This window comes from Anser anser, assembly GCF_964211835.1.
Source record: "Anser anser genome assembly, chromosome: 4".
Taxonomy (NCBI): Eukaryota; Metazoa; Chordata; class Aves; order Anseriformes; family Anatidae; genus Anser; species Anser anser.
The window spans coordinates 5,233,061-5,246,295 of record NC_139724.1 but is presented as its reverse complement, the minus strand read 5'-3'; the positions used below and the strand labels follow the sequence as shown (position 1 = coordinate 5,246,295).

General features: G+C 42.3%; 1 protein-coding gene across 3 annotated transcripts in view; it reads right to left on the bottom strand.

Moving 5' to 3' along the window:
- PAPSS1 (3'-phosphoadenosine 5'-phosphosulfate synthase 1) overlaps positions 1 to 12,338 on the bottom strand; it is a 44,356-nt gene extending 32,018 nt beyond the window's left edge. Inside the window, exons 1-4 of one of the 3 annotated variants that reach the window (XM_083835540.1) lie at positions 11,861 to 12,338; positions 4,877 to 4,991; positions 965 to 1,200; positions 414 to 552 (exon numbers count right to left, since the gene is read on the bottom strand). In XM_083835540.1, the coding sequence (XP_083691666.1) occupies positions 414 to 552; positions 965 to 1,200; positions 4,877 to 4,991; positions 11,861 to 11,920 (550 nt within the window). In that variant the 5' untranslated portion in view covers positions 11,921 to 12,338. Of the gene's footprint in view, positions 1 to 413; positions 553 to 964; positions 1,201 to 3,475; positions 3,595 to 4,876; positions 4,992 to 11,860 lie in introns of those variants that run through there. The other 2 variants (XM_083835542.1, XM_083835541.1) reach the window with 2 other exon arrangements.
- Positions 12,339 to 13,235: the final 897 nt, after the last annotated feature.

Genomic DNA, 13,235 nt, shown 5'->3' with positions numbered 1-13,235 from the left:
GAAAGATGGTGACACTACATTTTGGAAGGGAAAGAGGGTAATTCATATTAATACAATTCTTTAAAGACTTAAGAAAAGTATCAGGCTCTTTTTTCTCAACTAGTCAATAGGCACACAAAGCAGGTAAGACTGTTCCTCAATTCTAAGAGCTTGCAATTGAGAAACCTTGAGCAGATTAGCAGATTACACAGTTCCGATGTGAGGATAGTCACTTTTGCCCCTTTACTGTCCTATGCATTTATAATAGTCAGCTGCCCCAGACAGAATTTGATCCCATTTTTCTGCTCAGTCTTATCCCCAGTTCTGCCATTTGGAAAAGTGACACACTCACAGACTCGAGCACACCCACTTACGTGCAGTCCAGTTACAACATTTCACCTATGTAGAAAGGACACAACTACATTTAGGTTCACCTTTAATTTCTCCAGCTCTGGCTTTCTTATAGAGCCCCTTAACATCTCTCTGTTCACAGACATGCAACGGAGCATCCACAAATACTTCAAAAAAAGGTAAACTTGCCCCTTCATGAATTCGTCTGGCATTATTACGATCCTGAAAGAAAACAGGAAAAAAAGTACTAAGAGACTGAATCCACATAACATTGGTATTGCTTTTCTGCTTTTGAAGTTCATTTTAAAGAAGCTGATAGTGAAATGTAAGCAAATTCTCTAAGTCTGAAAAAAGAAACACAATTTGATCAACTGATGCCCCACCAGCTAAATCATTTTTTTCACAGATCTTCACATGGTCCCAGTTTCAGAAGTAATCTCAACTTCCTTCTATACTTAAGTTTAGTGTTTCTGGAGTTTGAACAATCATCTCTAGAAAATATGAATGTCAAAAAAAAAATAGCAAGCATTTCATCCTGGCTAAGTTCAGTGACAGATTCTTGTAACCCAAATTCTGAGTGACATTTTGCATTTTTTATTTTCCCTCACTCTATCTAGAGGGTTTTCACATTTACCTGAGTATATGGAGAGATGAAACTAGTGATGCACACCAAACCAGCATCTGCAAACAGTTTAGCAACCTCAGCAATCCGACGGACGTTTTCTTCTCTATCTTCGGGTGTGAAACCCAGATTCTTATTAAGGCCTTGGCGAATATTGTCACCATCCAATGTGTAGCATGGAATGCCATGGCATACTAAATACTCCTCCAGAGCCATGCTAACTGTAGTCTTCCCAGCACCTGACAGACCTAAGATATTGAATTAAAATAGGTATTGTAAGAATAAAAACAAGTTGGGGTGAACTGTAGCACATGTACTACTACCAGTACAAAAAAAAAAAAGGCAACAACAGCAATGCCTGGTTCCGCCTTTTGGAGATGCTTACCCACAATACAAGCTAAGTGCCTTTTACACAGACAACAGATACAGGGAGAATGAGGCACAAAGTTAAGTGTGCTGTTTGAAAAAGACAAAGGGTCTGGCCTTGAGAGCTGTTGCTGTTCACAGAGGTGGTACCTATTGCCCAGTGCTGCTGTGGCTGGCAGTTGTTTCCACCTGAGCAAGCTAAATTCAGAAATCCAAAACAGAGTTAAGGAGAAGTTACAATTACATTAGAAGAGGAAGCTCTCACGGTCAAGTGAATTTCAGTCAACAGAAGGGGCTCAGACCAAGTCACACTGTTCTTACTCCTTGCAGAGTAACAGCACTGAATTAGATTACCACACACAGAGCAAAACTCACTCTCTCAAGACTCACACACAGCAGTCATGCTCCACTAAGCAGAATGCATCAAAAACAAGCAAAGGCAATTTGAATATGAAGCTTCTGTCCAGTTCAGAAACTTAGGCAACAAACCTTCAAACAATGCAGAATGTTCTTGCTTGCACTAAGTCTACTGCTCGCTTTAAGTTGGGAATGCATTTAAGTAATTTTCCAGACTAGAATCTAGGAGTTTATATGAAGTGTGTGCTTAAGCTTAATACAGGGCAATCAATTCTTAAATGGGACACAAACTCAAATCTTGATAAGGCAACTTTAATCCTTTGTGTAAGAAAAATGGTAAGGGTAATGGTAAACAAAAAAAGAAATACTAATAGTAACACTACTGAGTGAATAAAATTGCTTTGATTTTTATTAGTGATGGTTAAGATTTATTTTAGTTTTCAGAGAAAGAAACAAAAATCACACAAAACAACAGTCAGTTTAGTATTACTTCAAAGACCTTTACAATAAAGGACGACAATCAGACTAAATGAGCACTTAGTAAGAAAATGCAAAGCAAACCTTGAGACCTGTAATAGTTTAGGGCAATTTAAAGATTAAGAGTCATGGTACTGGTTCATCCTTTGCTCAGTTTAATATCCACAAGATGCAGAGCAGTCTATTGAAAATATGTATCCCAGGTCAAGCCCAACACAAGAACCTAAGCCAACACCTGTATCTCTCTTCCCCTCTGAATAAAAGCCCTCCTGTCCATCTCTGATTTCTTCATGGCTTAGCTCATACTCAAGTCTCTGAAAACGACTGCAAAGGTGTGAATAATGTTTTATCATCTATAAAAATTATCTACAGTCAGACAACTCAAGTTTCTTTTGTCAGTGCTTACTTGTCTAGCTTGAAAAGAGCAACAGCTAAAAATGATGAAGCTGAATGTTGCGACTTAGGCCAGAAACAGCTTCCCAAAAGGGAGGTCCTGCTCTCTTACCTCTCTTCACTCACACCATCCTACCTCCATTATTCTACCACCTCCGGTGCTCATTAGCCAACTCAGTTTGCTAATCTTTTTTTATTTATTTTTATTTTTTTTTGCCATGTTAAGTTCACTGATGATTGAGCAAGTTGAATCAGCTCAAGGTCAGACTGGGTGGGGTGAAAGTAGGGCAAGGCTGGGAACAGAACAATGTTCTTTCGGCAGCAATTAGAGTCAGAACGATTTGGGTTGGAAGGGACCTTAAAAATCACCCAGTTCCAACCCCCTGCCATGCGCAGGGACACCTCCCACTAGAGCAAGTTGGAGAAAAGCCCCATCCAACCTGGCCTTGAACACCTCCAGGGATGGGGCACCCACAGCTTCTCTGAGCAGCCTGTTCCAGTGCCTCACCACCCTCACAGTCAATAATTTTTTTCCTTTATCTAAACTGTTTCTACCCTCTTTTATTTTAAAATCATTACCCCTTGTCCTATCACTACAAGCCCTAGTAAAAAGTCTCTCCCCTTCCTTCTTATAAGCCTCCTTTAAACTGAAATGCTACACTAATGTTTCCCTAGAGCCTTCTCCACTCCAGGCTAAACAACCCCAGTGCTCTCAGCCTTTCTTCATAGGAGCGTTCCAGCCCTCTGATCACTTTTGTGGCCCTCCTCTGGAGCCACTCTAACAAGACCATGCCTTTTTAGAGCAGGATACAGTACTCCAGGTGGGGTCGCACAAGGGCAGAGTATGCGGGGAGAATCATCTCCCTCAACTTGCAGTCCCCATCCTAGCGGATAAGCATGGCCACCCAAACTAAGATTTCAGCTACTCACCATTTACTTCTCATTGATTGCTCATGTTTGTGGTTTGTAATTTTGTTCCTGCATCTAGCTTGCTATTCACTGAAATGTTCAGTGTTCCATGTAACATCTGGTTTCCAACATGTAATGGAATGTAAAAGTTAAGGTCATTAAACAATGATTTATAAAAATCAGCTTTGAGCTGATAAGTCTTTAAAATAACTTACTCAAAAAATTGTATTACATTATTTTACACATGAAAGTAACACTTTCCCATATTTTTCATACATTTCTCAGTTGTTTTCCACTATGACTCTCTAACTTTACAGCAGAAGACATTCATTATAATTTCACTCTCAAATAAATCTTACTTTAGAATTGAAAATTGATCTCTGAATACACCTTTCCTACACTACTACACCATAATTGCTGACAACAGGAGAGAACCATGAAGGAAATGTACCACCACAATTCCAGCTTTTATTTTAAAACCTAGCAGAGCTTTGAAGACTCCTTTACACAGTTCTAGAATACCTACTTTAATACCTACGGTCTGTTTCAATCTCTAACACTCTCTGCTTGGAACAGCTCTCAGTAATTTCTTAGTAACTAAGATTGTAATCATTAGTCCTTTCACACAAGTCATCAGCATTAGCAGAAACAAATTTTACTTGTACTAAGTTTCTCTGATACTCTGTGAAGATCTTCTGTATTGCAATATAACAGTATTCCAAACGGTTTGGAAACTAATTAAACAAGAAATTTGGCTGCATTTTTTCTCAATGATAACTAAAAAAACTCCGAAGTTAGTCTGTTAATGCTTCAGAGTACTTTGAAGCCCAGAACAAACAAACAAAAAAATCACACTTATGAAACAAAGCTATCTTCCAGGATTTACTTAACACTCTTTTTTTATAATCAAAACAATTCAGTGGAAAAAGACCACGCTGACTTCAGAATAAGCCCTGCTGTGCATTGTCTCAAAATGCAACTGCTGTCCAAAGGCATATGTTTACAACAAATTGTTATTTCAACCAAAAAGATATGAACATTATAAAGAGGGGACCTTTACAGAAATGATTCAGAAAAGTAGACCGTATTAAAAAGGTTTTATATATTAGCAGTTGAAATGGACAGTAAGAAGAGCAAGAATGTGGTTAAAAAAAAACACACTCCAACACACTCTAAGAATTAATCAGTGGACAGTGATTAATTTAACGTTCCTAGAGCACTGAACAAAATGCAATCTCAAGTTATTATCTGTCCCAGAGCAATTTCTTGATAGTCAGCCTAAAAAATAATAATAAAATTGCATCAAGGGCTCAGATGCCACGAACATTCAACTTTGGAAGAAAAAAGGAGCTACAGTTAAGCAGCTTTTCAGAATACAAACTAAAACAAGACACAAGGATCCTGAGAAATCCAAAACTGTACCTGTTAACCAGACTGTGCATCCACGAAAACCACTTCTTGTTCCTACCACCTGGCCTCTCTTATTTCTGCTGACATGATGAGCTTGGTAGGTAACGTTGGTTGCCCTCTGCATTCCCTGTAGAAATAGCAGATGATTAGGTCTTTAACTTCTGAAAAGATAAGCTGGCAAAGTATATCAAGACTTATTCACAGGAACAAAGAAGGACTTGGAGACCTGTGAGTGGAAAGTAAAACCAATACCCAATCCATCTACTGCAGTGTCAAAGGACACAAAGGAAATTAAACACCCACAGCAAACCACATACCTTGTGCCCCTCCTCTGAAACTTGGGTTATCAGGTTAGTCAATTGTTTTCATATACAACCAGTTGAAGAAAATCAGCCAAAGAGAGAGATGAACTGCTAGACCTGATTCCTATTCAAGTCATGTAAATCTAAGGAGAGCGAGTGGATTCTTCTCACAGAAATGAAGATTTCTGTCATAAGCAGCCAAACATTGGCTCACTTTTAACTCATAAAAAGACACCTTTTCATTGCAAACTATGCATGTGATCCACCTTTCAGTTCAGCAGTCACACCTCTGAACCACTCTGCCTTTATCTGTATCTTCAGTCTCCAAAATTAAGACAGTTATGATATATTCTGAGTCTTTACAGAAAATATTTCTAAAGTGACTTTTTAAAGAAAATGTTTACAAAGATGTGATTTTCCTGATAAAATTCTGTTAAAAAAAATCCAGTTAAGACTTTCTTAAAGCTATTTATTCATCATAATAAGCTGCTGTATCATCTTACGTAAGATGACATTGCTGTCAAGCGCGTTTCATAATCTAAGCCAAAGGAACAGGAAGATCAGCCCCAACATTCCCTTGAGTTTCACTGGTATCTGATTGTATGAACTTTGTTCATGAAAGATCAAGACCTTAGATAACCAGACCAAGCACGAACAAGCGAACAAACTGAAAAGAAGTCTTCAAAAAAATGAGGAGGGGGGTGGAATCGTTTGCTTATGTAATGCTGCTTTGACTTCTCTCACTTACAAACATATTGCAAGGTATTTGCATTATCTTCTCTTCCATCATTGTATCAGTGCTAGCTGGAAAGGAAAGCACGTAATCAAAAAAAAGGAGGAAGGGCATTCATCTATTGAGTACTAGCAGAGAGCTGTATGAGAGACAAAAGTAGGGTTAACAGAAAAATGTTATCTACTTATAATTTCAAGAAATGCTGTTGTATCATTCTTCTGTAGAACAGCATCTCAAAATTTAGTTTATCCATAACTCAATAGGAATGTGTGAATACGAGCAATTGTATCTGTCCCTACTTCTGTACACAGCTGGGCTTGTAGCTGATATGGATAGAAACTCAAGTTAGGAACAGATGTTCACATTTTTAAATAAAACAACTCTAACTCCATGGTGACAGCCCAGCACCTAAAATTAAAGGAAAACTGAAAATCAACCCGTAAGAAACCACCACCTGCACAGGTTATAGCCACACTTACTCACCCGATTGCATTATCTTCAAATAACTTATCTCTTACAATACTGTTTGCAGATAAAGTCAGTGCAATAAAGCTAACTAAAACCAAAAATCAAAGAGGCTTCTTGTAGTAGAAACAATTACATGCTACATAAAATTGGAGATCGTGGTGAACAAACAAAAATTGATGAATTAAAAACGTGGAAAATAATTTAAGGACTTACCCTTCAATTGAAAGGAAAGACACTGTGTATAATGAATGTACACAGCAACTCAAACTAATACATTAATAGCAACCCTCTCTCTCATTAATTCCACTCGTAACACACTGAGGTCTCCAAACACCGCTCCCCTGCCACCGTCTCAGTAGAGTTGCAGTATACTCGTAACAAGCAACGTGTCCCCCAGCTTCAAACACTAGGTATCTCAGTTTGCCTAACACAAGAGCTTTGCCTGTACTTGAATGATTTCCAAAACTAGAAAATTTCCAAGAAAGCATCCTACAAAAAATTTACATTTAAAACAAACAAACAACACACGCTTTGCTTCTGACACACAGGATTACCTCTGTTATCATACACAAATACTTTAGAGGTCAAGTGCCTCACCCAGCAAGACTTCTTCCAGCCTGTATTCAGTAAATTGCATCAGTTTCCTTTGTTTTCCAGAAGTAGCAAAGCAGCAGTGAAACTGATCCAGGCATTTTACTAGCACTACACTTACAAAACATACCAAGCCCTGAAGAAGCAGGCAGAGTTTATTCATTAAATAATGAGAAAGATACGAGTTTAAGAAGTAAACGCAAAAAGGCATTAAGTAAGGAATTAGATGGGAGAGACGTCACACCACAGCAGCGAGAAGGCCAGCAGACTGCTAGAATTGAAGGCACACAAGCGCAACAGAGCAGCCAGCAAGCTCAGTGGTGGGACAATAAGCACATGTATTAGGAAATACTTAACAAGCTGACATCTAAAAACTAATGTTAAGGTGTCCAAACAGATTGCATGCATTCAGAGACACTCCCATGCCCAGCAGCACCACTCAGCACATAAATGCAACAGCTCAGTCCCACTCCTTGGCAAGGTTGTAGCCAAGTGCTCCTTATACTCCACTAGCAAAGAGCTTTTCACAGAAGCGCCCTGGAGAATTAACCATTTAACAAGTCATTTTCTGTTGCTGAAAAAAAAAAAAAAAACAACAGTAGTTTCTTAATTGTGCTCACTTTCCTACTAGATGATTTACCAACCACTACCACCACCGAGCAGACAAACTGAACACTCGACCCTCAACAATCTAAATTTTATTACTGTCCCTGACACACACACTTACTGCAAATACTGCTCTGGCACAGAAGGCTACTTAGGAGTAGAAACCAAAGGCTGACCTCAGTTGTGCTCTTAAGTTATTTAACCAGTCTTCAAATTTCCTGTACATAAAATTTGGTGAGTATCAGCTGATGACATGTAATGGCCATCCAAAATGATAGCAGAAATAAAGAGCAGTCATTTCATTTTATACTAGAGCAAAGCACTGCTCACCTTGGAGAACTCTACAACCAATGTTAAAGGAAACGAAACATAAGAAAATGAGTAACAGCAAAACTCAATTTGATGAGCAAGTACTTTTTTTTAAAAAAAAGAAAAGCTATTTTAGACCGCTTAGCCTAATTACTTTCCTTATAATAATCTCTACTGAAAGTACACACCAGTTTTTTTGTAAAGAGGATAATGAAAAAAGGTTATCAATCTCAAAGGTCCACTTATCTGTTTTTTTTTTTCCACATCCATTGGAATTTCCTCTCTGATTTGCCCACAAAACTATTTCTTCCTCCCCGTGTTACACATTAAGTGCCTCTGTACTACTTTTAAAAACACTACGTTTTAATATTTTCCCTGCCTACCACGTTAAATAAAAGTAATGCTTCAGTCCCCTGTGTTGCATTGTAACAGTATTATCAGCTGAGAAGGCTGACATGTCCTTCCTTTCTCCTCCCTCTCTGTGCTAGTTTGTTTCTCACATGAAATCTGAAGCGCCGTAACAGGCTAATATCTTTGTACTAAGGATAAAAAAAGGAGTATTAACATAAAAAGCCTTTCATGGATGTGCACTGAAGAGCTGTAACGACAAGAGAGCAAGGAAGGATGACTCTGCAGCTTACTTTCTTCGGCACAAGGATAGCCTTTCAGCATTACAGGCAGTTGACCAGAGAAATAAATACAGACATCTAAGAACTACGGAAACAGAACAGAAAAAGAAGATGGGGACCAAAAGGAAGCATTAACGCTGCCAATTTCTCTATGCAAAGACTTGCTAAGATAGACAGGAACTGTATTTTTTTTTCTTATCCTATTCTTGATGTTTTGCCCAGTTACAACTATCGATGCCAAGCACCTTTGATACAAGGGCTCTGATCAGACACCCAGATGTAGAAGAGCAAGCCCAAATTGCAACACCAAGACCAAAAGACAGTAGAAAGGAAAGATTATTGCTTAATTGTTTCAGAGTTAACGGACAGACCACTACGCTGACATAAACTGTATTTATTTTTCATTACTTCAGAGCAATTATGAAACAATGCTTCAACAGCCACCTTTCAGCAAATTTAACTTTCCACAACGCAAGACCTTTGGCGCAGGAAGCAAAGCTTCAATGCCACATAGGGACTCCCTGGGCTACAACACCAACTTCGGACCATCAGCTTTGAGGCTGGAAACATCAGAACAGCGTAAAGAACAGGCGCAGTTTCTATATAAACCATACATATTCAAGAAGCTCACACTAATTCTGTAGTCTTCTGTTCTAAGAAGACACTGAATTCCCCAGGCTAAAAATTCCCACAAGCTAACAATAGCAATGCATTCAGCATCACCTCCATAACGCAATCTTATCTCTAATGTCTTTCCATTTCCCAATCATTCCCGATATTTTCTAGGCCATTTGTACTTGTCCGCCATCTGTCCCTTACAAGTCAGGGATTCCCTGATAACAACGCATTTTTAAGACATTTATAGCATTTATCCAGCACTCAAACAAATGGCGTCTTTCTTCTTCCCTTCAACCCACTCACTTTAATATAGAGGCAGCAACTTAAGCAGACAGAACGTTTCCCATTTTCTTTGTCTACATCGAAACACAAGGAAGGAATGAAAAAAAATGAAAAAATGAAACAGAAACAGTTCTAACATACAATTCTACTACTACGAAAACTAGAACAACTGCACTACAGCTGAGAGTCTACCTGAGTTCACCTACCTAGATGAGGTTTCAGGACCTGTCGGCCAAAAGATCTGCCAATAACGCCTTCTGGTAACTACCATCTCCAATTCTGGCTTGCAAATTTGTGCTTTGATTTGGACAGTTGTGCTTAGAAACAAAGGACCAGTCTTAAATGACACCCAAACAACAAGACTTTTATAGTTATTAAGAAACTTTAAGTCATCAATCCATTTTTTGCCATGGCTTACAGCGTTATATTTTATCCCACTTACATTTACAGCAAAAAAATCTTACTTTTATCCTCATAACTGCTCTCCAGAGCATGGACTGCCACAGTGATGCTGATACGGTAAGGTTATCTAAGCACTTTTGCACAGAGCAGCACCCAACTGGCCAAACGCATGCTCTCCTGCCACTTCCACAGACCTGATTTACGCTAGACTTTCTTTGCCAGACGTTCTAATGCTGGGACAGTTTCAAAAACCAGTGACAGAAAAAAGAGAAACTGTTCTAAAGCACTGGGTACATAAGCAACTCTGTGATAACCATACTATAAGGAGTTTTATCCTTTACTTGCAAACTGCTGCAGCAACACCACAAGCAGTTTGTTCACCACCGCTGGAGTCGAGACATTAGCTGGCATCAGAGGGAACAGACCAAAATGAAGCACTGACAGCCAGCAATACCCCAGCTGGGTACACAGGCAGAAACAAATCACAGAGCAAGTTCTTGTTGCCTCGTTTCACAGGTAAATCCTAGCACCTCAGCAGTCTGAGCTACACTCAGGAATGTGTTCCACAAGTCTTGCAGCCAAGCTAGCCACAAACACTGACATTGTGCTCTTGTGTGTTGCTCTGTAATTCGGGGTATGCTGTGCTCAGAGGCGGGCCTGGCAAGCAGGCGAACACACGCAGAGGGTTCCACAGAGAGGGGCATTTTGAATAGTACCAGATGCCCAAAGTTTGGAAGATACGGCTCTGCTGGCTCCCCTAATGGCTGCTGATTCCATCGGGCTGTAATAGGTTGCTTTGACTTTGCTCTCAGACGAACAGATGCGGAGTCAGAAGTGCCAGCACATTTGAACATTTTTCTATGGAGTGTGTGAATCAGCAGGATATTTTTTTCCAGTAAATCTACTGGATTAAAAAGAGCACTTCAGCTGAGGTCTTCTGAAGAAAAAGGAAGAGGTGGAAGACTTCCTCTGCTTGCCACGTATCCTACAGGGCTCGCTAACATCAGATGAGCTCAGCAAACAGTTAATCAACTTTTCTAAATGTGTCACCTCCCTGGTTTGGGCAAATCCATCACGACTTTGCCTCTGACAAATTAAACGATATACAGTATCTTTTGAATATACTTCATCACCTACACCCAGAAATGATTTACTTCACTATCTTCTTCATAATATCTGATGTCACCTTTTCCTCACAGAAACTGACAGAATGTAATTTACCAAATACTCTTTTGTCAGCAAGTTTGAACTCGCTCGCTCTGGAAGACGACTGGCATGGCACAGTATCTACTGAACAACTTTTAGCACGGTAACAGCTTCCCCATTTTTCAGGGGACAGTTGTGACTCTTTCCTTAGTCTTTTAGTAAGAAAGCTGTGGCCTGTACGACTTACAGCAAGGCTTCAAAGATGGTTCTGCACTGTTACTTACATATCATACGTCTTCCGGACCTTATCTCTTGTCTGCTTCAGCTCAGCATTGTTTGAAAATGATCATACATCTATTTCTCTTTTTTTTTTTTCCTCCTTACTTGCCTTGCATCACCAAAAGTATCAAATGTTCTCAGTAAAGGCCTGCAACATGCCTTCTAAATAGCTTCATTTTGGTCTCCACTGTAAACCGATCTTCCCCCATCCTCAAGCACAAGAATGAAGGCTTTGGTTATATTTTTTTTAAAGCCCTGTCTCGACACTTTTCCACCCGACTCCCGCCGCACAAAGGACCTCAGTCTCTGGCCCCGCCGGCTTCATGAAAGCCCGCATTGTACATCGCCTTCCCGAGCCCTCCTTCCTCCGCAGCGCCGGGGGCGACAGCGGCGGGGACGGGGGGGACCGGGCTGCAGCCGCCCCCTTCGGCCCCCCGGGGTCGACCCGTTAAGGGTCCCGGCTCGCACCGTCCCCTCCCCATCCCTCGCCGCCCCGGGCGAGAAGCGGGGCAGGGGCAGCCCCTCATCCCGGCTGCCACATCACCACCAGCGGCTCGCCCGCTCCTTCTTCTCCTTCTCCCCCTCCGCCTGCCCCCCGCACGCCCACCTGCCCGCCCGCACGCCCTCTCACCCAGCTCGGCATCCTGTTGCTCAGCTTCACTTTCTTGCACTGGCTCTCGGGCAGCTCCATGGCCGCGGGGGCGGCGAGAGGACGGAGGGAGGGCGAGGACGCGCGTTCCCTTCGGATGCTCCAGGCGGACCAAGCCGCCGCTGTCGCCGCTGCCCGGCCGAGGGTGGCGCAGGGAGGAGCCGGGAGGCAGCGAGAGGAGGAGGAGGAGAAGGAGAAAGAGGAGGAGGAGAAGGAGGGAGGTGCATGGGGAAGGCGAGCCCGGCCACACGCTTGCGCGGCGCCATGACGCGCCCACGGGCGGGAGATGGCGGTGAGGGGACGCCGCCATTTCCGCCGGCACGGGCGGCCCCGCTCTCGGCTGCCCCTGGCGGGCACCGGGCTGTGCCCCGAGGGGCCCTGCCGTGCTGCTTTCCTTGGGGGTTAAAATAAACCAAACCCGCAGCGCAGGCAGCTCCGTCCCCGTTGTGACTGAATGGCCAAAAAATAAAAATTAAAGTGTTTTCTACGTCTGTAAACAGACGGAAAGGAGCTGTGTGTTTTCTACGTGTTAAAATATCTGTAAACACACTGAAAAGGGGTTTGGGGGGCTACGAGGTGCAGAGTTGTGTCTGCAGGGGGCCGAGCTGTGGGCCCTGTGGGGATGTGGTGAGGGATGGGGAAGGCAGCACCCGGCCTTCTGGCTGCAGCACCAGGTGAAATCCAGGATATCACAGGCTGTCCGAGCCCAGAGTGACTGAAAATCAAATAAATGCTTTTGATACAGTCATGCTTACTTACAAGACTGCACAAGAAGTCCTGCTCATGTGGGAGCCTAGAAGACTCCAGCAAGAAGAGGCTGTTTGCCTGTACTCAGCCAGCACCCAGAGCTCCCTGTCTTCTCCAGCGGCCAAAGAGGGTGGGAGCCCCCAGAGCCATCAGGAAAAGTGGGCACAGGGTGGGTGTCAGCTGTGTCTGTTGTCTTTCATAGAATCACAGAGTCATTAATGTTGGAAAAGACCTTCAAGGTCACCTGGTCCAACCGTCCCCCTACCACCAATGTCACCCACTAAACCGTGTCCCTAAGCACCACGTCCAACCTTTCCTTGAACACCCCCAGGGACGGTGATGCCACCACCTCCCTGGGTAACCCATTCCAATGCCTGACTGCTCTTTCTGAGAAGAAATGGCTCCTAATTTCCAGCATAAACCTCCCCTGGCGCAACTTGAGGCCATTCCCTCTAGTTCTATCGCTAGTTACCTGTGAGAAGAGGCCAACCCCCAGCTCCCCACACCTTCCTTTCCTTTTCTTTGAAGAAAGACAGCTTTGCTGCAAAGCTTTGGCATGGAGGCAAGGGAACTCTGAGCAGCAGCAGTAGACACTGGTGGCAATGTAGCC